A 21955-nucleotide genomic window follows, 5' to 3' on the forward strand; every position below is an offset into this window, starting at 1 on the left:
AGACAACATCCACAGCCTTTCCTTCATCTACCAGGTGGGTCACCTGGTCATAGAAGGAAATCAGGTTGGTTAGGCAAGACCTGCCTTTCATGAACCAATGCTGGCTGGGCCTGATCCCCTGATTGTCCTCCAAATAATCTCAGGTCTCAAGTTCTTCCAGAGGTTTTGCAAGACATGCTTAGTGACTTGTGAATTTTAGCATAAAAAATACAGTAATTTTAAACATAAGGTTGAAGTGTCACACACATTCTTAGAACTAAAAAATGTATTTTCTTTAAAACCAGAAAAACACTTTGAGAAAAATCCATCAGAGATTTAGCAAAATTCTTATGAGAAGAAGCTCAAATTTTATGGAATACTTTAAAATGGGGCTGGACTTGTGAGAATCAAACTTGATTGTGTTTAAAAACAGACAGAAAGAACAGGAGAGAGAGGAGTGTACCGTTACAATGACATCTGTACCCTGCCATATTTCACTTTGGTTTTTTGCAGAAGACTCAGACTAAGCAACAGCAAATAGTGACTCATATAAATACCATTTGATTTGCAGAAATAAACAGCATTTCGAAATTGAGCAAAAATACTTAAGCAATGTAAAGGTAGAACTGGGTGGCTGAAAACTGAAGGAATTTTAAGAACTCAGGATAAATTAAGGGAAGATACATGCTTTCATGTATGTATTAAGGCCCTTACCAAATGAAGTTAATTTGCAGAATGAGGTTAATAACTAATACATTTAGGCCAAATTATTTCTATCCATGAGTGGATAAACTTAATTTTGAAATCAGTGGGGTATGTGCTCATTTATTTTACAATAGAGCATATCTAAAACATATACTACCACCCTTGCCCTGGATGTTTTAAGTATCCTAGAAATCAGATTGCTGTCTTGGAAATACAAAACTACTCTTTGAAATTACTCCTTGACTCTTTCTGTGAAGCTTTTTTTCTGAATAAGAAAGCTTGTGTCTTTCTGAAATGAACAAAACAAGCAAATGTGCTCAGGACCTACTTAATTTTTTTTCCTGTGAAAAAAGTGAAATATGTATTTTTGTATTGTATGTCAGCACATGAATTTTCTATATAATTTCTGAACTTTGTAGAATCTGAAAGTGTTACAAGCTACTGAAAATGTCCTTTCTTACTGGAGTGCCAAAAGCAGCTATCAGATGTACTACTTTATCACCGTTGTTGTGTGTTTCATGTTTCCAAGGGTGAACATTTTTCTCACTTTCCTGTAACACAGATAAATCTGACTCTTCAGCTTTGTTTTGGAGGTACCCTGAACTCTGACACCATTTAGCAATAGACTCTAGATCTTATATGTGCCTATTTAGGATGCTCATTTCCTGGGATACAAGTTATTATTCAGGTAATAATTCCTCATAATAATTATAATATAGTTAGACTTGACGTTTGGCATATAGTGTGGCTGTTCATAGTGGACTTTTAAAAATGCAGGAAGGGGAAGAAAGATAAAGATATAGACTGTAAAAAAACCAACCAACCAAAAAACCACCCACTGATTATTCTTCTAATGAGAAATATTTTAAAACAGTGTGGTGTATTTTAGTTTGCTTCTGGAATACACTTTTTAAGTCAGTCTTCCATATCATCTCCCATTTCTGTTGCTTTAATTCACATTGCAGAGCAGTCTTGTAATATACAAAATGATTTCTTTTTAGACAAGACTGAAATGGAAACTGAGCTGCATGAGTGCATTTAGTTCACTCTGCTCATGAATCTTGAGTCTGTGAAACCAGATGAGGGCTAGTCCAAAGTAACTCCTCCTGAAATGCACATTGTGCAAACATCCTCAACACCAATTGTTTCACTGCAAATTCACAGAGAGGAAGGAAGAGCATATTTTTTCATTGAAGGAACGGTGTGCAGGATGTTGATGTGTTGGTGAAAATCCTGGTAAAGAAGTCTTTTTCTGGGAGTGTGTGTGGAGACCCAAGAAAGGCAAGAGCTTTGGTCTGAGGCTCTTTGGCTCAGAACTCATGACACGAACAAGGTGACAAGGCACTTGGTGTCTCTTACAGCTATGCTCTGGAACATGGTAGATAAAATACTAAATTATTTCACAGTCATCTTCTACATATATCAAAGCAAGTTAGCCTTTTGTGGTTCACAGATTCCAAGTAATTTGAAGATTTGTATGTCTTCCCCACCCTCCCCTTAACACAGGATTTCAAAGAAAAGTAAAGTATGGCTCCAATAACCAACTTCAAATTTACAGCGATTTGTATCTATAAAGCAAAACCATGGAAGTTGCAAAAGCAAAAAAGTTGGAATCTAGTTACAGCCTTGGCTTTTGATGTGATACTCAAAGTGGTGGATTGATCAAGAGTTGTGCTTCTTCTAAATATTGAGCAAGAAAAATGTTAATCAAGTGGGCAGTTAATTTATTTTTTAGTAATTATGTTGAAATTGTGGATTAAATCTGCTTCAAAAAACTATTTTGATAATAATCAGTCATTTACCAATACAGACCCACCATTTTATTATTGGGCAGACTTCTGTTTCTGTGGTAATTTTGAATACATCACTCTTCCTGGTAACATAAGTTAACATCTCTGCCTTTTCCTCCATGTGGAAGATGAGATGCTCAGAAGGTTAATTGGATAATGCCAGTGAAGCATTTAGAAGACTCCAGAGCATTGTGAAAATAAGAGTTGTTCCACCTGTCCTTGAAAAAAATCTGATGAGACCTTTGACAAATAATTGTTCATACTTCTGAGTTTTTCATAATTTTACAGTAAATTCTGGGATGGGTAAAGTAGTCTTTATGTACCTGCAAGATGTATTTTATAGTATTTTCTCCATTAGTGAAAACTATTTTGTGTTATGAGAAAGCAGCTGCTTAATGACTAACTGTCTAACCAGGTTATCTTGTATGATAAATCAAAACAGCAAGGTTCATTAGCCTTTGTAATGCCTCAGAATACATAAATTACGGAAGTTATTAGTATATTTTGCATCCAGTGATTGCATAGTTATATTAAAATACACTTTTAGTGCAGTCAAAGTTAAGCAGTCGATTAGTCAAGTTTAAGAGGTGCTGAAGTTAAATTATACTGCGTTTGCTTGTGTTAATGAAAATAATAATCTTAGCTATTTTCAGAAAAACATGTAAAGCTCCAGTTTCAATTTTTCAGTACCAGCCCATGCAGAAGGATTCTTTCCATACTTAAGGCCTATAATCTTCAGTGTATGTGGGCGTGGAGTGGAGTACCATCAATAATAGCATCCTTCAATCTAACAGATCTCATCTCTGAGATGTGACTTGAACTAATGAATGTATTATTTTCTTAGTAGCTGTGAAAATCAAATTAAACAGCAGATCAGAGTCTTCTATCCCACTTTGAAAACAAAAAAAAAAAAGGAGGCAAGTCAGATAGAAGTCAGATAGTAGTCAATACTGGTTTAAGTAGTTGTGGAAATCCTAAGATATTAGACTTCAGTACTGAGTAGAAAAATTGAAGATGTTTATATTGTACGTAGCTTTCTTAACCTTCTGTAGAATGGCAGTAACATTGGAGGTACAATATAATGTCCCATATGCATCTGTTTCTAGCAAAATCTGTTTTGTGTGTAAGTTGTTCTTAACCCTAATATGTTTCTGTCCTCTTGAAACACTTCTTTATCTTTTTCGTTTATTTTCCTTTATTTAAATTACAGATGTATATGAATCCTGTGATTAATTCTGATGCACTTGTTCTATCAGCTGTTCTCCCATAGTAATGCTGGGGTGGTGCTGGGTGCCCTAATTTTTATCCCCAGAAGTTCATACAATGTCTCCTCCTAAAAGCTTTCATATGAAAATATTCAGGTATGTTATGCTGAAATATTTCATAGACTTTAAGATATGAATCTTTAAAACTCCATATACATTTTAAGAATAAAATACGCTTAAATTTATGTAAGATGTAAATCTTTTGGAAACAAAGCAAAACCTTGAATATGTTTTTTGTTATACAATCAGAATGTTATGCTTAATGGTAGACACAATTTTAATTGTAAACTCCCTGAGATGCATCGGAAAATCAAATTAAACAGCAAAAATCAAATTAAACAGCAAAAAAAAAAAGCTGTTGCTGTTTACACAATGAAAAATAATTATATTTTACTACTAAATATACATTTTAGGTTTATTTCTATGTTTTTGTGTTTCCTTAAATGTTACTGAAATACCTTAATGTTTTGAGTAGTTTCTTAAATTATGTTTTAGCTAAATTCTCTTTTGGAAATATTTGTGGAATCAAATGCAAGTATTTGTCTTGTGCTAACACTGACTAGCAGAGTAGCAGAGGTAGGTTTTGCCTGTTTGTTCAAGGATGGAGAGATGTGATTGATCTGATACTGGCAGAATGGTAGGTGTGCGTGGCTTTCTAAAGCACTTGTGAGTCTTAGTTTGACTCACAAGTTGGTTTGACTTTCTAAAGAGGTCATAAGGTCAAGAAGGAGGGTTAGGTGGTGAAGGTAAATATCAGACATCAGCCAAGATTTTTTTTATTCTGTTATGTTTGAAGTTGTAGTGAGTGACAGCTAATAGAGTAGTAAAATTCTAGTGATTTCCATAAATTTTAATTATTGGATCTGTACCTTTTCAAGAAAGGATTTAGCCTCTGGGTAAAAACAAACACAAATACCCTGTGTTAACTTTAAATGTAATTTTGAGTATCCAGTAACTCAAATGAAAAGGTAAGACAACTTGGATATGTTACTTGTATTTTATTATAGACAACATAGATCTGTTTGCTGGAATGAAACAGTATCTGGTTCTGTGAAGCTTGTGTATTATCTTTCTGCACTCCAAATTATAGAACCCATTCTTTACAGAATGATGTTTCTGTATCTGTAAAAATTGAGCACCTATCTGAATTCCTTTTGAATTAGTCATCCTTTCATTGTGTTAAAAATACAATTAGAATCTGAGTGATTGACCAAATTCAAATGGCAAACAGTATAATTTGCGTTAGCTATAAGCTAGAGCAAAGTGCTCCTGAAGTTACACAATCTTGTCATGTAATACACTAAAACTGCTCTTCTGTTAACTTCGTAACTTCTTAGCTTCCATTTTCCGTCTGTGATCAGGCACCTTTTTGGGGGACACAATGAAGATTATCTGGAATCATCTAGAGAAATTTTTAAAGGTTTTAGAATTTTCTGATATTTGTCTTAAATTATTTTTTTCTAGACATTTGCTAATGCTGTTGTAATATTTCTGAATAAAAACCTATGTATCGTGGCATATTTAGTTGCTGCCCTTACAGGGAGAAGTGACTGTTTTATTATATAAAATCCCCACAATTCAAAACATTCCTGTCATGTAGTTTAATTTGTAACATTATCACAGATTTCTGTCTTTCAGAGGAAGAACTTGTTTCCAAATAGATTCTTTATTTTAATCAGTAGTCTTCCCACCTCTGTCTTAATTGCTTAATGTTTTCATGTCATCCTGAAGTGAGAAATGCTGTGACAATTTGATGGTTTTATGAATTCTTCCAGTGCTATTCTATTCAGTATATTCTTATTTTATTGTGGGTACAAATTGCAACAAAAGTTGAAAGTGGGGGTGCAGTTCAAAACTTCTGCCATGGGAGGAGAATCTGTAATACCTGCCAGTCAAGTTCATTAAATTATGTTGTTATAGCAACTGGTTAGCCTCTTCCATACTTAAAATATCTTGTGTCAAATAATTAGTACTGCTTAATTGTATTTTATTGCAAAAGAGGCAAGTAATCAAAGAGGTTCTTGCAATGGCTATGGGGCCAGAAAGGGTCAGAAACTACTTGTAATTGGAATATATTTTGTGAATATAAATTAGTAGGTCTAACAATCTGTCCCTTCATTCCCCAGTATCTAAAAAAGTATCCAGCATATTTGAATTACTGTTGCTTGCTCAGAAACATTAATGGATAAAAATTAGCTCTTAGCCCCACTCTTTTTCTCCTTTGTCTCTTCTCGTCAGCTTAAGAAACCTATAACATATATGATGTATTTAGCCCTTCCCTGATGTGATGCCCACATATACACATGGCCCAATTAAATCAGTTTTGGCCTTTTCAGTGTGTTTCTCTGTATTTTGGCTGTTGGTCCTGTGTTGCTGCAGATTCTTTTGTTTTTCCGCCTAGTTTGGTCCTCTGCGTGGAATTTTTCTGAGCATTTGGTCAAAGATAGCAGTTATCATAATCCACAAATGTGCAGCTTTGGTGGGGAAAAGTTTACTCACAACATAATATTTGGGATTTCGATCCAGCAAGTGCCAAAATCAATCAGAAAAAATAGTTCAACCAATCCCAGTTATGGCATCAGAGCTTATTGGAAAGCCAAGAACCTGCATTTTTTTCATGATCTGAGAAGGTAATTTTTACTTCTCTTCAGGACTTCTGGATTTGATTCACCAATGATTTTTTGATGCTGAGTACAGAATCCGTCAGCCAGCAGTAATAGTTCTTTGCTTCAAGAGAAAACTGTGCCATCCCGATGGGGGGGATTGAAATAAAAGAGCTTCCGAAGTGGTGCAATAGCTATATTGTAGACTACAATGTGTGTAAAGCGGTACTGAGGTTTATTGCAATACCTGCAATGGAAAATGAAAGAGGAACAGATTACAGCTCTCCACCTTATGTAAAAGTAAGCACAATTAAAATAATACTCAGCAAAAGCCTTATCAGTCCCAAACATAGGTCAGTAAGTTTTTCAATGACTGCAGTTGGAACTTTTTCATCAAATCCAAGCACTGTTCTCCATGTTATTCATGTTCTTGCAATGTAGGGCTTTGCAGTTTTACAGTTGACAGTCCCATCTGTTTCTCTTCAACTTCTAGCTTTGCTATCATCCTCTTTTTATATTTTCTTTATTTAACAAGGTCATTCATACCTCATCTCTGTGCATATGACTGTAGCAGGAGCTTGTGATAATTAGGTACGTGGGGCCCAGGAAATTTTTCCCAGGTGGCACCTCTGCCGTATGGTTTTGAAATGGTTCTTTGCAATGAAAAATAAAGCTTTACTTCTCCCCTCAGGCCTATCTTAGGATAGAAAATTTGATTGATTTGTGGCAATGAACCTATTCAGTATCTTGCCAGACTTAATTCAATGGAATCAATTTTTTTTTTAATTAAAACAATCAAATGCTTTTCTTGAACCTTTGAAAAAAGCAATGTTCACTGAAATAAGAAAAGGAAAACTATAACTTTTTTTCCCCAGCAGTTCTTTCTGAATTGTGCTTCTTTTAAAAAAAAGACATTATTTCTTCACTCCACATTGTATCAGTCTCTCTTCCACCTATGCTTTTAGTAATTGATGCCATGCAGGAGTTTTTGCTCTTTAATTTTGCTTTGGGCTTTCTGGATTGGCCTTCTGTTACATGCATATCATAGTGTTTGTTAATATTTAACTTCTTTAGATTTACAATTAGTAAATGTTCAAAGGACGTTCTTCTTCTATTAGTTACACAGCTGTACTGGCAATTACCCCATGTGTTGGATGACTTGTGTAGGGGATGCAAAGTATTAGTATTTTGAAAGTATTATTGCAATTTAATATATTTGCATATGGAACCATTTCAGATACATAAATTCCTTACTGTTTTACCTTTAGCAGTGTACTAGGATAAATTGTGAACACTTTCTGTCTGAATTTGTTCAAATAATTGCAAAAAGCAAACTTCTATCATTCAAACACAACAAAAGGATTTATTTCCTAACTTCCCCAGATGTTAACAGAATTTTAGAATGTACACAGATCCCATATATGCTGTGAGTATAATTCCACTTTATACTGTTCCTCTAAATCAACAATTTCTTCAGCAACCAAAGATCTTTGTGTACATAGTGCTGTAGACCTGGTAGAGGGCCATAGTTATGGTTAATGTGAAAAGTAGTGCTGTTTAATTTAAAGATGAAAAAAAAATTATATACATACTTGTTAGAGGTAAAATAGTATTGCATTTTGAAATTTCCAGTTAATTTAAAGGGAAAAAAATATGGTGGCCATACTTTTTTCCCTTGATTTGCACTCCAAGTCTTGCCATTTGATTTAAGTAATGGTTCTTTTGGAAATAATTTTGAATAAATATATGCATATTGATTTTGCTTTAAAATTTAGTCTTAACCTTAACAAATTCTAGCAGCTGTCACAGATACGTTCGTCCAGCAGAAACTAAACAGGTAAAAATATACAAATATTTGTCAGAGTTACAGCAAATATACGGAAGACATTCTGCTGTTTTTTCAATGATGAAAAGTGCCAGGCTTTTCTTTAAAAGTGAACACTGCCACATGAATATGTATTAGTTTAACTGAATATCAAGAGATTTAAAATCTGTGTTCTCAAGTATGTACTTAACTGCCCTGATGAAAATAGTTTCTTAAAAGGGCATAAATCTCCACTTTCATTGGATAAAATATAGTTTATTATTTCATAGCCTGTCTTCAATTCAAGTCATGCCAAAACCAGAGGAATTATATGCCATCCAGATTATTCTAAGGCACGTTAAAATGTACTAACCCGCTGAGATTTGCATTATATATGAGAGATTAATAGTTATTTGCATGAATTTGTCATCATTCTCTCTTTTCAAATAAACAAAGGCTGAAAGTCTTATATTAGTTCTATTGATGTAAATCCAGGATAAATCTATATAACTGTGACTAAAACATGGTCAATTGAGAGGAGAAAAATCCCTCTGGCAAGTGTGAAAAATTAACTCAAAAGTCAGCAGCAATGTTCTTCGTTCTTCACTTAACTTGGTCCCAAAAGATGGAAAAAAGTATATAGTTCATAGCTTCATAGGACACTGGAGGTTTGCAGAGTTTACCACTCTCCCATAGATTTTCCTTTAGTGTAGTTGCCTTCTTTAGTTACAGTCCTCCCAGTCAGGGATTGAATTTATGATTTCTTTCCTATGAAGGTAAAACTATCTTCCGTACTGCGCTTGATCACTGCACGTTTATAACTACTTAATGCCCAAAAACTGTCCCTGAACTGTGTTTCTTTTATCTTACAGAAAGTGTTTGGTGTTCACGTCTTCAGAGGTTGAACTTGAGACATGACAGGTGATAATTAAAAGACATGGAGTAGCTTTGAAAAATTTTTCTGCTTTGTGAGAGCTAGTTTGAAATACCAAAACTTAATTGACATGCCAGCTAATTAAAGTAAAAATTGGAAGAGAAGTACCCTCAAAATTTTCAAAAATTATGTATGTGATAACCTGGAAGTCCTATTTCAGTCACATTTATCAGCAATGAGAATTTGGCAGATTAACCTCAAATGTAAGAGCAAAACTTGATGGGTTTTGGTCTTTGCTGCCTCTAAACCCAGAGAACACTACAATATGCTTCCATTCAGGAACATAACCTGAAATAGGTTTCGAATGCATTAGTTTTAAGAGACCATAGGTAACATTTATCAGCATACTAGAGCGGTACAGTAACATACATAAAACTTGAGCAACTCTGTAATTTCATAGCTTCTTTTAGATAGTTTATCACAATTGCTCTTATGGAATTGATATTTTTGTTGTAAGGAATTACTTTAAATACCAGTATTTCAATAAGGTTTTTTTGCATTTTGAAAGCATTTACTACATACTTTTCAAGTGAACAGAAATAGAAGTAAATGGTGGATATTTTGTCCTGGTTTGTCACAGCAGCATTGGAAATTGTAGTCCTAGGGCTCTGATAATTGGGAGTATGGCAGCATCCCAGATGGAGGAAATAGTATCATGAATTTGTTGGGCTGACATTAAGACCATTCTCACAAGCATTTGATTTGTTGCATTCGGCAGGATGCTTGGGATCTCAAGGATCTGCAGCAGCGCTGTGTGAGGCAGTGGTGAATGCCGCCTTCTTGCTTCTTGGACTGTTTTTCCTATAGTTTAATAATGAAGCATGTCTTGCATGCCAAAGTGCAGCGCCATGATAGCCGAGGCTGCCTTCAAGAGATTTGAAGGATACAGATATTCCCACTGCTTTGAAGGGAGAGGACTGTTCAACAACTGCATCACTTTTATGGGTTAGCATTTTGTATCAACTTTGCTTCCACAGGTCATGTTTTACTCAAAACCCACTGGCCAGGGAGGAACAGGCAGACATACTGGTCGTGGAAATTATAGGCCTCACATAATTGTCAGCTAAGGAATCTGAACGCTCATCTGAGGCTACTTGGAAGTGGAGATCTATTTGTGTGTCTCATTCTCAGCATCTTGTGAAGCAGGTGGAATTCAAATAGCAGTCAGCTTTCTCAGGCTACAATCTCCTACTGTAGTTAGTTTTGTTCATCACCTGAAGTTTTGCTTCCTTGCAGCCAACGCTGCTTCTGTCTGGTCTAAACTATTTCCCCTATTTCTGGAGAGAGAAGAGAGCCAGCATTTCTCTCCTAAGGCTGTTGCTGACCTGGATCAGTTTTACATACTGAGAGTTCTGCAGCCTGCAAATCTTGTGCTCTGCCTGACTAGAGAAGGTCATCTGGGAGCTATACTGCTAGCAGATCTTCCCCTTCAGTCACAGCATCCTTCTCCCATCCTTGGTGCCTTCCACTGCTTGCACCCAAAGTACATTCCCTTTTGTTCTCCTTTGCTAACAAGTGTAACCTTTCCATAACCGTGCCCTACATGGGGCTTGGCCCCTGCCCCTCTGTCTCAGCAAGGGCCTCTTAGCAACCCTGTGGAAACAGCAGCCTTGAGCACCTAACTGCGCAGGCGTCTCAGTTTGTCCTCTGGTACCCTGGACCCAGGTCAGACAGGGCTGAGGCAGCAGCTTGGAAGAACTGCACTGCTCCTTTCCGGACTCAGGGTGAGAGTATGATGCTCCTGCTGACTTTTATGGTTGTTAAATCTAGTGGGTGACGTTGCTATTGAGCTTGTGTTTGTATTGGGATGGTTTTAATTCAGGAATGGTTGAAGAGGGATGTAAGAAGCAACTGGAAGAGTTAGTAGTGATGTTCACTGGCATTAAGATCATCTGACCTTTTAGGCAAAGATAGAAAAGAAATGTGATTTTTTTATATCTACTTTTTTTTTTATGAAGTAGGCATGGAAGAATTAAGTATATCGAAGTAGGTGACTGCACTCAACCTTCATTTTCATACGTGGGGCGGATAAAATTTAATCTCCTATACACTGAATTATAAGATCATCTGAATCTGACCAGGCTCCAAATCCAGTATAACACAGTTTTCATAGCTAGTCTATGTAGTACTGTATGAATATAGCTGATGTGTATATTTTGAGCAAGAGGAAACTCTAGAAAGCTTTTATGATGTGTGTGAAGAAAAAACAAACCAAACCACCCAACCTGACATGCAACAGAACTAGCATAGTTTTAGTTTTTGTTATTTACAGCTGAAGCTGAACAGCAGATATATTAGTGTATCTGAACTTCGTTGAGCCTCGCATCAAAAAGTATACAGCCTCACTTCTTCATATACATTGCCTATTATGTCAGTTCTTGGAAGAACGGAGCACAGAATTGTACTTGGAATAATGTATTTGAAAATGCTTCAACCTCAACTGAGTGTTACTTAAGCATTTCAGAAATTGTACCCTTAAACTAGCAGTTTTATCTTCAAAGATTTTTTTTTTTTTTAGGATGAACCTGCTGATTCTTGAAACAAGCCTGTGGGGATAAACAAACATTAGTTTTCATCGTGTTGAGAAGTAGATTTAAGCAGAGAGACTATGCCTTGTCTCAGATTCTGTAGTAAGCTAGATTACTGGGTGAACAGGAGCAGAATTTAAGCTTTTATGTTGTATAGTCTAGGAAGGACTAATACCATTACACGATGATACATTGCCTTATAAGAATTTATTAGGACCTGTGTTTTTTCTGTGAAGGATGGACATTAAGCTGCAGTAATGTCAGTGTGGCAGTTTGACCCTGACTGGGGAAAGAATTGCCTATCGACTTCTCAACAATGCATATTTTAAGTTCTCCTTTAGACACAGTCAGGCTCTTGGAAGCCTGGCAGCACTTCTAAGTATATCAGAATTCTGTAAGGATAACATTTCTGTGACTAAGCTGCTTCTCTTCCACATAAGTAGATGCTTGTTACATAACTTATATATATTTAATTTTGACAGTACAATTATTTATTTATTATCCAATATAATTTGCTTAACCTTTCGTTTACTACTCCTAGTCTCTAGTGGAAATTCATATGCTAAAATCTTTGGTTGAGATGATTCTTATCCTTTATTATGGTGGAAACTACTTTAGTATGGTAGGAGTAAGCAATGCTTTCAGTGCTCAAAGCAATTTCTGGTATTGCGTTATAGTGTCTTCTGGTATAATCATTCTGAAACACCATTGGTAGTCTGAGGCTTGTCCTGAAAAGAGGGTTATTTTCCCAGTGCAGTTGTCCATAACTACATGGAGGCATCTAGAAAGATTTCAGTTTTATACAGACATCCACATCCTGTCCTTTTTGTTCCATATGCCACAAAAGATACAGATTAGAAATCCTATCCATAGAGAGAAAAGAAACCCCAGGTATGTATCTATAAAGAGACCTAATAAGACAAGTGATCTAAAAAAGAAAAAAAAAAGTAAGAAAACTGTGATTTTCTCTTTTTTCAGAATGGGGAAGTTTTGCTTAAATTTTACAGTCTGCAAGAAAGTTAGATACCTTATTGGCAAAGTCTTTTTTTTTTGTTGCGTATTGTCCTTCACACTTTTTTTACCCTAATATTTTTGTGACTAGAGTTAGTAAATTGAGATATTCCTGTCCTCCTTTTTCCTAGTATCATAATGAATAGTTGAAACATTACATCGATTTTAAGATAAGGTATAAAATGAATACATTATTTTAATAACTAAGTGCAGATTATATTATTTGACATCCAGTGGTATAGTAAGTACTGCCATTGACACGTCTACATACTTTGTTGTATCATTAGTAATGTAACAATATGTTTTCAGCTCTCTTCAGGACAATTTGCATGTATGCAGATGTTAAATATCTCACAAAAAAGCACTTGGCTTTTGCTTGTCCCTGCTAGGAATAACTACATTGTGCTGGTACAGCTGAACACTTGAACTGCCACTTTCCTATGTAGAACAAACAAGCTATATTGTAGGATTTAGACAATATAGAACAGGTAAATCAACTTGGTTATCAACAGAGAGAGCATGCAGTACTCTGTGTTTGTATAAATCAAGCCCTGTGGACCAGTGAACCTCCACAGTGCAATTTTTTTTAATAATTGAGGAAAAGGGTTTTCTTACTCTTTCTAGGGGTGATGGTCATGAGTGTCTCTTGTAGGTTTTATATTAGATTTAATATATCTGCATTTTGTGTTGGTGATGGTGGGTGGTATGAATTTGGAGGAAAATCTGTTTTCACAGTGTGCTGCATTTTAGAGCAGTAAAAATATAGTCTGACAGTCTGCTTTAAATGAGGCTTTTCAAGTTGTCCCTGATGCATAGCAGAGACAGTTGTGATGGCTAATGAAAACATTTTTAATTATGAAATAGGAAGCATGAGAGAAGGGAAGATCTGCATCATATCAACTTTTAAATTTTTAAATTATTTATATTAGACTGTTTTACATGTCTGCTATTTTTTCTCTTTTCTATTTAATTTCAACTTAAAACTGGGAGGAGGGGGTAGAAGTGAGCACGTAGGGAGAGTTCTGTCTGGTATAGTTCCTAACTGCAGTGAGTCAGAAAAAATGTTAACTTAGAGATGACCTGTTTCCTAATTCGAGAGACAATATTATTGCTCTTTGTTTGCCCAGTAGCCTACCTACTTGGTATTAGTTCTGTGATGAATGCCAAAGACAATATTCCATTCTTGTTGAATAGTCACGTTTTTTAAAGTGTGTGCAAAGGCAATCAAGAGCAGATGAAGATATGTTTTATCAAAGACTTAAAATTGACCAATATATGGAGTTTGTTAAAAAAAAAAATACAAAAAAAAAACCCCAAACCCTTTGCCTGTGGGACCTTTGGCCTCTAGCTCATAGCCAAACTAAACTTTTTTTAGTATGACTAAATAGGCTAGTTACTTGAGCTAGTCCACAATGGTATGCTTTGTTTCATTCAGTTTCTTGTGCTTTTTTTGTTTCGGTGAGCTTTCCTGAGTCCTGCTTTTTGTTCTAGCACAGTAAACTGTTCTACCATTAACTTGTCTTCTGCCTGACAGAAAGGTGCCCTTTGGCCAGAGCAGAAAGAGAAGTCCAGCTGATACAGCAGCCTTTTAAAGGCCACAGACTCATGCTTTTGAGACAGCAAAAGCTGTCAAAGCCAAACCCCACTATAACTAGTGACCTGTCATGTGTTAAATTGGATAAATCAGAAAGAAAAATCTATGTCTAACTGAACAAATACAAGCAAAAAGATTGTCTGATACTTTAGCTAGTAAGTTGAGACTTGGCAATGGTGAAGAACAACAAAGACTTCTGATGGAAAACTTGCAAAGTTGATGCATATGAACAAAAAGCAACTTAGTAAACAGTTATCATAAATAATTTGCACTGGGAAAAAAAGTTCACATTTTGTAGCCCCAGGTATCTTGAAAAATAGAAGAACAGACAAAAAAAAAAATCTGCATCATTACAAAATAAAATGGAGCTGCTGAACAGCAGCGTGTTATTGCAGGTATACAGACAGATATGGAAACCTTCTGCCTCAACCTAGTTATGTTTCCATTGTCTGAGAAATGTCTATTGGCTTAGAAATAAAGGTCTTGTTTTCTTTAAGGAGATTTCCGTATGTTCCTTTCATATCCATCAGTTCAAGTCAAAAACTTAAATATATAACCCTTCACACCTTTTTCTGCCTTGTCTGGGATTACTTCTATTCTTTGATCAATATCTAACTCTGTTTTCTTTTTTGTAAAGAACCACCATTTTGGTTATATTGAGAAAATTTAGCATGCACTAGGCTACTTTCAGCCATACTTGCAGTTCCCTAGGGTAATTTGCCAGTGTACCATTGCATAAGCGCTCAGACAGGGCTTTTTCTTTATAAAACCTTTGTGAAGTTAAAGGAGAATAAGGGGTACTGTTAACATGTAAACCTCTATACATAGAAATGCTATCGTGTTTGTGCTTTCTTCTGTAGCCATAGTAAGGCATTGAAAGGTTTTAATGCTCATTGTTTCCCTGAGACAAGAGCAAGAAGAGGACACTTCTGAAAAGCTTGACATTGTCTTCTCTGTCTTCAGAGTTCTATAAAATAGGAATACTTGGCTGCCTCTCTGCAGTTGTGTCCACCAAAGTATTCTTATTTCTAAATTACTTTGAGAATGCTAAACAAGCACTTTTGAAGAGCCCAGAGTAATGGTAGAAGTGGTGCTGAGGTTCTGCTTATTTTCATTGGGCTGGTGCATCATGGCTTGGCTTCTGCGTCATGGGAGAAGGTAGAAGGTCAATAGGTTAGTGTGAGGTTGGTGGGGAAGCACCAGAAAGTGTCAAGTCAGTGATGAAGTATTGTAGAGAAATCAGTGAGAATGACTTTATAAAACTTATTGAAAGCAACACACACTCACAGAGAAACTACTCTGTTGGAAACCTGTTACTATTAAAATAGTAAAAATACTATTATTGCTTTTTAAAACTAAAAAGCAAAGGTGCAGGCAACAACAGAGAGAAGATTCAATAGAGAAAGATGATGCTTGCTTATAGATTTTTAATTTCCGTGTTGCTACTTGGATACTTTAGGAGCTTTACCCAAGACACCCCACAGTGATGAAAGTGAACAGATTGGTGTCTCTCTGCAAACTGTATTTGGTTTTAAGTTGTTTTACATTAAATAATCTAAAGGCCTTAACAGAACTATTTGTTAATAACATACCCTGCAGACAGAAACTTCTAGAGTGTGCTCTCCACTGTTTTAATGTTACTTAGTGTGTTCTTTTGATTCTCTAGAAGATCCGTACTAGCTGTCTTTTTCTTGGATAACTTACTTGCTTTTGAAGAAAACTTGTAGGATTTGTGTCAATAAAATAAGGATTCTTTAATGTGCAAGAAAGGGGTATAAACATATATAAATTTGCCACCTTTTAAAGTTGAAAGTTATATATTGCAAATATGGTGTTATTGAGTATCGAATAGTGAGAGGAGATGAGTAACAAGGTGCCTAAGTGATCCGTGATAGGACCGGTGTGGTGAAAGCTTACTTCATTGTTCAGTCTATTACCAACCTTTATTACCGTACACTATATAATACTATATATATACACACGCACATATATATAGTATTATGCTATTAGTGACTCTGCAACTAGTCTTTTCATAAATTTATGCATGCTCACAAAACTATTTTAAAGGCTAATATCTAAAGATTGTTAAATTACAAGGACTCTCTACCTTTTGCAAGCTTCAATTTTAGGGACTGAGTGAGTGAGAACCCAAAATCTTGATACAATCTTTTTTCTTTTTCAAACTTTCTTCCTTTTTTGTTTTCAATTCTTACCATTGAAGGCATCCTTTATAAAAACTGTTAGTTTCACGGTTGAATTATTTAGTAGCTTGTAGTATATTCAGCAATTTTGCAGCTGTTCTTTAGAAATGATCTTCCAAAAAGCAGGGAAGGCCAAAAAAAATTCTCAGTTTTGAAACCTTTTCAATTTAAAGTTGAAAAATGTCTCCCGATTATATTGTTTCTTGACATTTTCTCCCACCAAAAAGGAAATAGTTTAAGAAAAGCCTGAATAACTAAAATGTGAAAGTGTTGTGGTAGTTGAAATTAAACATCAAATAAAAGAGGGGTTGATTTACAGCTTATATATATATATATATATTCATATATATATATATCTCCCCTCTGAAAAATCTCATTTCAAAGATGGGTATTTGCCCTTTCACACAGTGTCCTGATGTCCACAGAGCAGTGGGGAGACTGATCAGTACTGTTTGAAAGACAACTACCAAGATAGGGAAAGTCCTTAGGAGTATCACCGTGAAAACTGTTTTGTAGTTATTTCTTTATATTTCATTTGCATCAGAAATGTAAAATCTTGAGCTCTAGAATACATCCTTTTATGTGATTTCTTTTATTAAGAGACATGGCTCCCTGAAAAGGGGGAAGATGGACGCTATCTAGTTGAGTCTAAAACATCCGTTGCAATGCATAGGCATTGTTGATGGTCAGTTACGGAGATGCAATTCCTGATAGGTTCAGGGTTTAATAACTAAGTTAAGTCTGTTGTAACTGAAGCAGACTGAAAAGAAAATGTGTGGTATAGATTTTCAATCTGAATAGTATGTTTTATCCTTTGACTGAATCACTAAAGTTTGCTATAGTGGAAGATAAGCTCAGTTTGCTGCAGCAGGAACAAATGATCCTTTCACCTGATTAGAGATCTATTGCTTCCAGTCAGAGTTTTCTTCATGTGAGAAATGAGGAGAAAATGTAAAGTGTTAGAAAAGAGCATCAAAGTGGGATGTATGCTCCGTAGTGGTTTACTTTTCACTAAAGCTTTTTTGTTCAAGAGTAACTCAGGACTAGTAAAGCAAAGCGCCTGAGGATTAAAAAAGTTAACCTTTGTAAATAAATCCTCGTCTAAAAATGATATATGAAGCTATATATTTTCCTAGTATGTATATTCTTGTTGCAAAAGATATACTAGAGACTTGTTTCTTTATATTCTTGGTGAAAAAAACATTCTCCATGAAGATAAATACCTTCTTCAGGAGGACTATAGATCGTGGGTTTTACCTTCACATATTCCAGTGCCATACCATTTTTCATGTTTTGGAAGAAAAGCGTCTTAGAAAAGGAGCACCAGCCATAAATCCTGAGAACCTTTCTTCTGCATCCTTTATTTATTAGTTGAATGTGCAGCGAAGTGCAATACTGTGTAGGTGTAGCCATATTAGTGTTGTTCATAGATACACATCTTTGGCAAAGCTGACTTTACAGGTGCTCCATAATGTGTACATTTTGGTTTCTCATTTACTCTGTGGAAGGGAATGCTTGTTTTAGTCCAACCCTGCCCAGTGGGTTTGTAACCAGGAGTATCAGTCATAAGAATAAAAGTCAATGCCTATAGACCAAGAAGTGTCCTTTTTGACAGAAGTATGGCAGTAAATTGCAGTAAAAAACCTGCAGATTTGAAGTCTTGTATGAAAGGTGGCAGGCAGACTTGAAATCGTTTCCAAACACTTTTGCGTTATGTGGCCGTGTTTTCGCTAGGTCGTAACTTTTAAACTTCAAAGCCGAGTTGTGACAACTGAATTGATACTCGAGCTGCTTAGTTATTATTGAGAAGGAATGTTCTGGGGAACAAAAACGTTGCTGTGGGTAAATTCAACCAACACCTATTTAAACAAGTCAGAATGGCAGTTCTCTGTTTAAGAACAAGTATTTGCAAGGTGGACGTGCAGGTGATATCTGCCTTTTGTTACTATTCCTGATAATCCGTGCAAATTTATCATTTATACATGCTGCATTGGCGCTTCATTAGAGACTACCATCAGTGCTCCAGATTTCTTCCATGCTTACCTCATTTCAGGCTAGAACCAAAGAAGCAGCATGACTTTCTCTGCAAATGGTCGCAAACTTTCCAGCAAATATGTAGTGCAAGGCAGTGAAGCTGAGTTTTCAGTGTTTATTGTGCTCTTAACTGCTGAGGCAGCTTGGTAAAAGAAGAAAGCTAGTAAGTTAGGAGCTGAGGGATGAGGAAGCAAATAAATGAGACTGGATAAGAGTATAAAAACAGATGCAAACTGGGACAGTGGCAGTACAAAGAGAGGAGAGAAAAATAGCAATAAATATGAGTCAGAAAGAGAAGAATGAGGCAGGAGGCGGAAAGAAGAAGGAAGGCTGGCTGCAATGAGCTCCCTGCCCATCCCTTTTCTTCTTTGAGAACCTGGAAATGAATCTAGATCTTTTGTACCACAGGCATACCAATATCCCATGCTTGTCTGGTTCAGTGTGATGGAAAATTTCTCTTTTCAGCTTTTTTTTTAAATTTTTTTTTTTAATAACTGTGTATTAAAAATTTGTTGAGTCAAATACTGCCTCAGCTAGGAGCTAATATGTTAAGAGTGCCTGGGTAAGCATTAGTTTGAGTCAAGCAAGTGTGTTGTGATACAGGTGCTACAGTTTTACACAGGAACCCTTCTGCTTTTGATGGACATAGTAGGATAGCACAGAGATAACAGGGATATGGCATATCTGGGAAATGTTGCCTGTAAAGCTCCTGTATGTTTTACTGCAATAAAATGAATAGTGACTGGGGCAGATGACTACGGGAAGGTAATGGCCAGGTTAGGGCAAAAGAAAGCCTATGTGAAACAGCTCTGGTTGTTGCTGCACCTCTTCCAGACTCTTCACCGCAACGTTGTTGTCTGGTTGAAAAATATAAAACTTGACTTTCAGAAGCATTGATTATGCAGTTGCAGTTGAAATAAGTGGGAGCTTATTGGTTTGAACATTGTACTTTGAATTTTTGTTGACCTTAATAGAGACAATGTAAAAACTGATTTAATATGTTTCAAGTAGGTCCCCCAAAATTAATGGATAGTAGTGACAATTTTGGGCCTAATATTTCTTTTTTCCCCAACTCAAGCTCGGAGCTAGTCTCATCACCATAGATGTGATTCGAAGATGAACTTACTCATTTTTGCTTTTATATAACACGGTGATAAATGCCTAGAGGCAGGAGAAAGGGAAATCAATTCTCTATGCCTGGTCAGGCGGTGCATGCCTGAACAGCTTAATAATAATAATAATAATAATAATAATACATCATCATCATCATCCTTATGTATAATAATTGCTATAATAATTGCTTCAAGCTGCATTTCTAATTTTAAAGCTTGTTCATATGTATGTTGAACACTCTTTAATTGCGTTGGGATTTTTAGCAAGCAAAATCAGGGTTTCCCATCGAAAGTCATACGTTCAGGAATAAAAATGCATGCCAGGATGCCTTGGCTTGTAATTCTTTTCTTCTGGGCTGTAACATCTTGGTCCCATGTTCCACATGAGTGTTGTCTCCTGTCATTACTGAAGTCGCCATTCTGTAATGGGGTGAGGTGTTAAAAGCTATCCTTAAATTGTAAATATACAAAACTAGATCTCTTTGAAACTTAAAATTTTGTATATCTTAAAAAGGGATGGGCAGGTTCCAAGGTTTAACTTGCATTATTTGAAAAAGTCCATTGTTCCAGAGCATGTGTGTATTGAGGCAGAGTGCAATAGCTGCTACCATGTGTTTGCTTATGTAGATACTTAAATAGCATGTCTGGCTTGGGTTCATTTGACTTAAATACAAAATGAAAATCTTTTCTAAAACTGCTAGCAGTAGGCAACAGTTTACCAATATATGAATGAACAAGCCACAGCAAAAGAGAGAAGATATTCCCTGCAATACTGAATGTTGTAATTGCATTTGGAATAATACTGAAGGAGAGAATAAATATTTTTCAAACTGAGAAATACAAACATTTTCTCTCTTTTCTTTTTTTTTTTTTTTTTTTTTTTAAGTATATAGTGAAGTGGAATTTCAGCACTGATCGAGTCAGGATAGTGGCTGATGGAAATCAGTTATAACATCTTTTACATAGGAGATAGAAATTTCTTATTTAAAAATAAGATGATTTGAAGGCAAATTTCTCTATGCAAATCCTGTCATAAGCAGAGAAATTACTGCAAGAATGAGACATATTGTGAAGAGATGGTTTTGATAGATTTTGCAAAAATAGAAGGTTGTATCTGCATTGAGACGATACTGTGAGTTAACCAAGAACATGAATTTACAGCATACTAACTATTCCACACCAGTTCCCTATGCAGTTTTTTGGGTACAAGTAGTATTCTGTCCTCACGTTGTGTCAGGTATGATGAGGTAGGTCATTTCACGTTCAAAATGTCCATGCAGGAGAATAATGCCAAGAAGCTAGTGGTGGAGAAAATTCATGTGCAGAGTTACTTAGCAGTAACTTTTCCTTGAAAAAACTTTCTAAATTTCACTTTTAGAAGATCTTAATTTTATAGAAGAATTTTTCTGATCACATAATAGTGGCTTATAATAATTGCATTAACTAGCCTTGGAGGACACAATTAGGTACAGCTTAGGGATGACTTCAGTTCCTGTGCTTTGGCATATAGGAATCAGACTGTAGAAACATTGAAGCACTGCCTTCATGTGCCTTTATAGATTTGTCAATTGATGAACTTCAATTCATTGCTTTAAAAAAAATAAAAAGCCTAAAAATGCAAACATGGCAAATTGTAAAATGGCTGAGGAAATTAATTGTCAGCGAGAAGATATTTTTGATACAGTGTTCAACATCTAAACATGGTAAAACTGCTTTTTCAGAAATTTCTGCAATGTAATTTCATAACTGCTTTTTAGGAAAGTTAATTTGATATCTATGTTTTTAATTTGTAGGTACATTGAAACCTTGAAGGAGCACAAACCAAAAATTGTCTGGGATGAAAAAATTGCTGAACACTACTTTGAATACAAAAAGTGAGTTACATTTATTAATTTACTGTTCTACAAATATTCTTGGGCATGGTCCAGTACACAATGAATTACCAGTTAACTATAGTATGCAACTGAATTCAGCGAATGGAAATTCTGCTGTTTGTGATCTGTATGTCAACACTGAACTGTAGCATAAAAGAGAGCTTCAGGTGAGAGAAGTAAATCAGAGAAGGATTAATGAAATAACATAAGCTAAAACAGTCTTTAGAAAAGAAGCCTGATGAGTCATATCTTTAGAAGTTATGCATCAAAGTTATCTGCTGAGTGTTAGTTAATCAGAGGCTCTGAGATTAGTACTGTGAGCTGTTGGGTGATTACCAATAACTCCGCCAAAAATAGTTCCTAGAAAAATCTGTGGTACCAGAGCCTGGTTTCACAAGTCCTAGTGATAAGATCGGTCAAGCAACAGACTTCCATTAAATGGAATGGACTGTAGAGAAATGTAATGAGAATAATATCAATTGACTTCCGGACAAAGTTTTTAGAAGGAGGGAGAGCATGAA

At 35.6% G+C, this 21955-nt stretch overlaps 1 protein-coding gene across 9 annotated transcripts in view; it reads left to right on the forward strand.

The window, feature by feature from the left end:
* CHID1 (chitinase domain containing 1) overlaps nt 1–21955 on the forward strand; it is a 119221-nt gene that overhangs the window by 83878 nt on the left and 13388 nt on the right. For 6 of the 9 annotated variants that reach the window (XR_004842128.1, XR_004842131.1, XR_004842127.1 and 3 more), the window contains exon 10: nt 21354–21434. Coding sequence is in view for 5 of the 9 variants with exons in the window: in XM_009639631.2 (XP_009637926.1) it covers nt 21354–21434 (81 nt within the window). In the remaining 4 variants the exon portion in view is untranslated. Of the gene's footprint in view, nt 1–3684; nt 3743–9018; nt 9068–21353; nt 21439–21955 lie in introns of those variants that run through there. The other 3 variants (XM_035895187.1, XM_035895180.1, XM_035895196.1) reach the window with 3 other exon arrangements.

The sequence above is a fragment of the Egretta garzetta genome, unplaced genomic scaffold (genome assembly GCF_000687185.1).
Source record: "Egretta garzetta isolate BGI_Z169 unplaced genomic scaffold, ASM68718v1 scaffold650, whole genome shotgun sequence".
Lineage (NCBI taxonomy): Eukaryota > Metazoa > Chordata > Aves > Pelecaniformes > Ardeidae > Egretta > Egretta garzetta.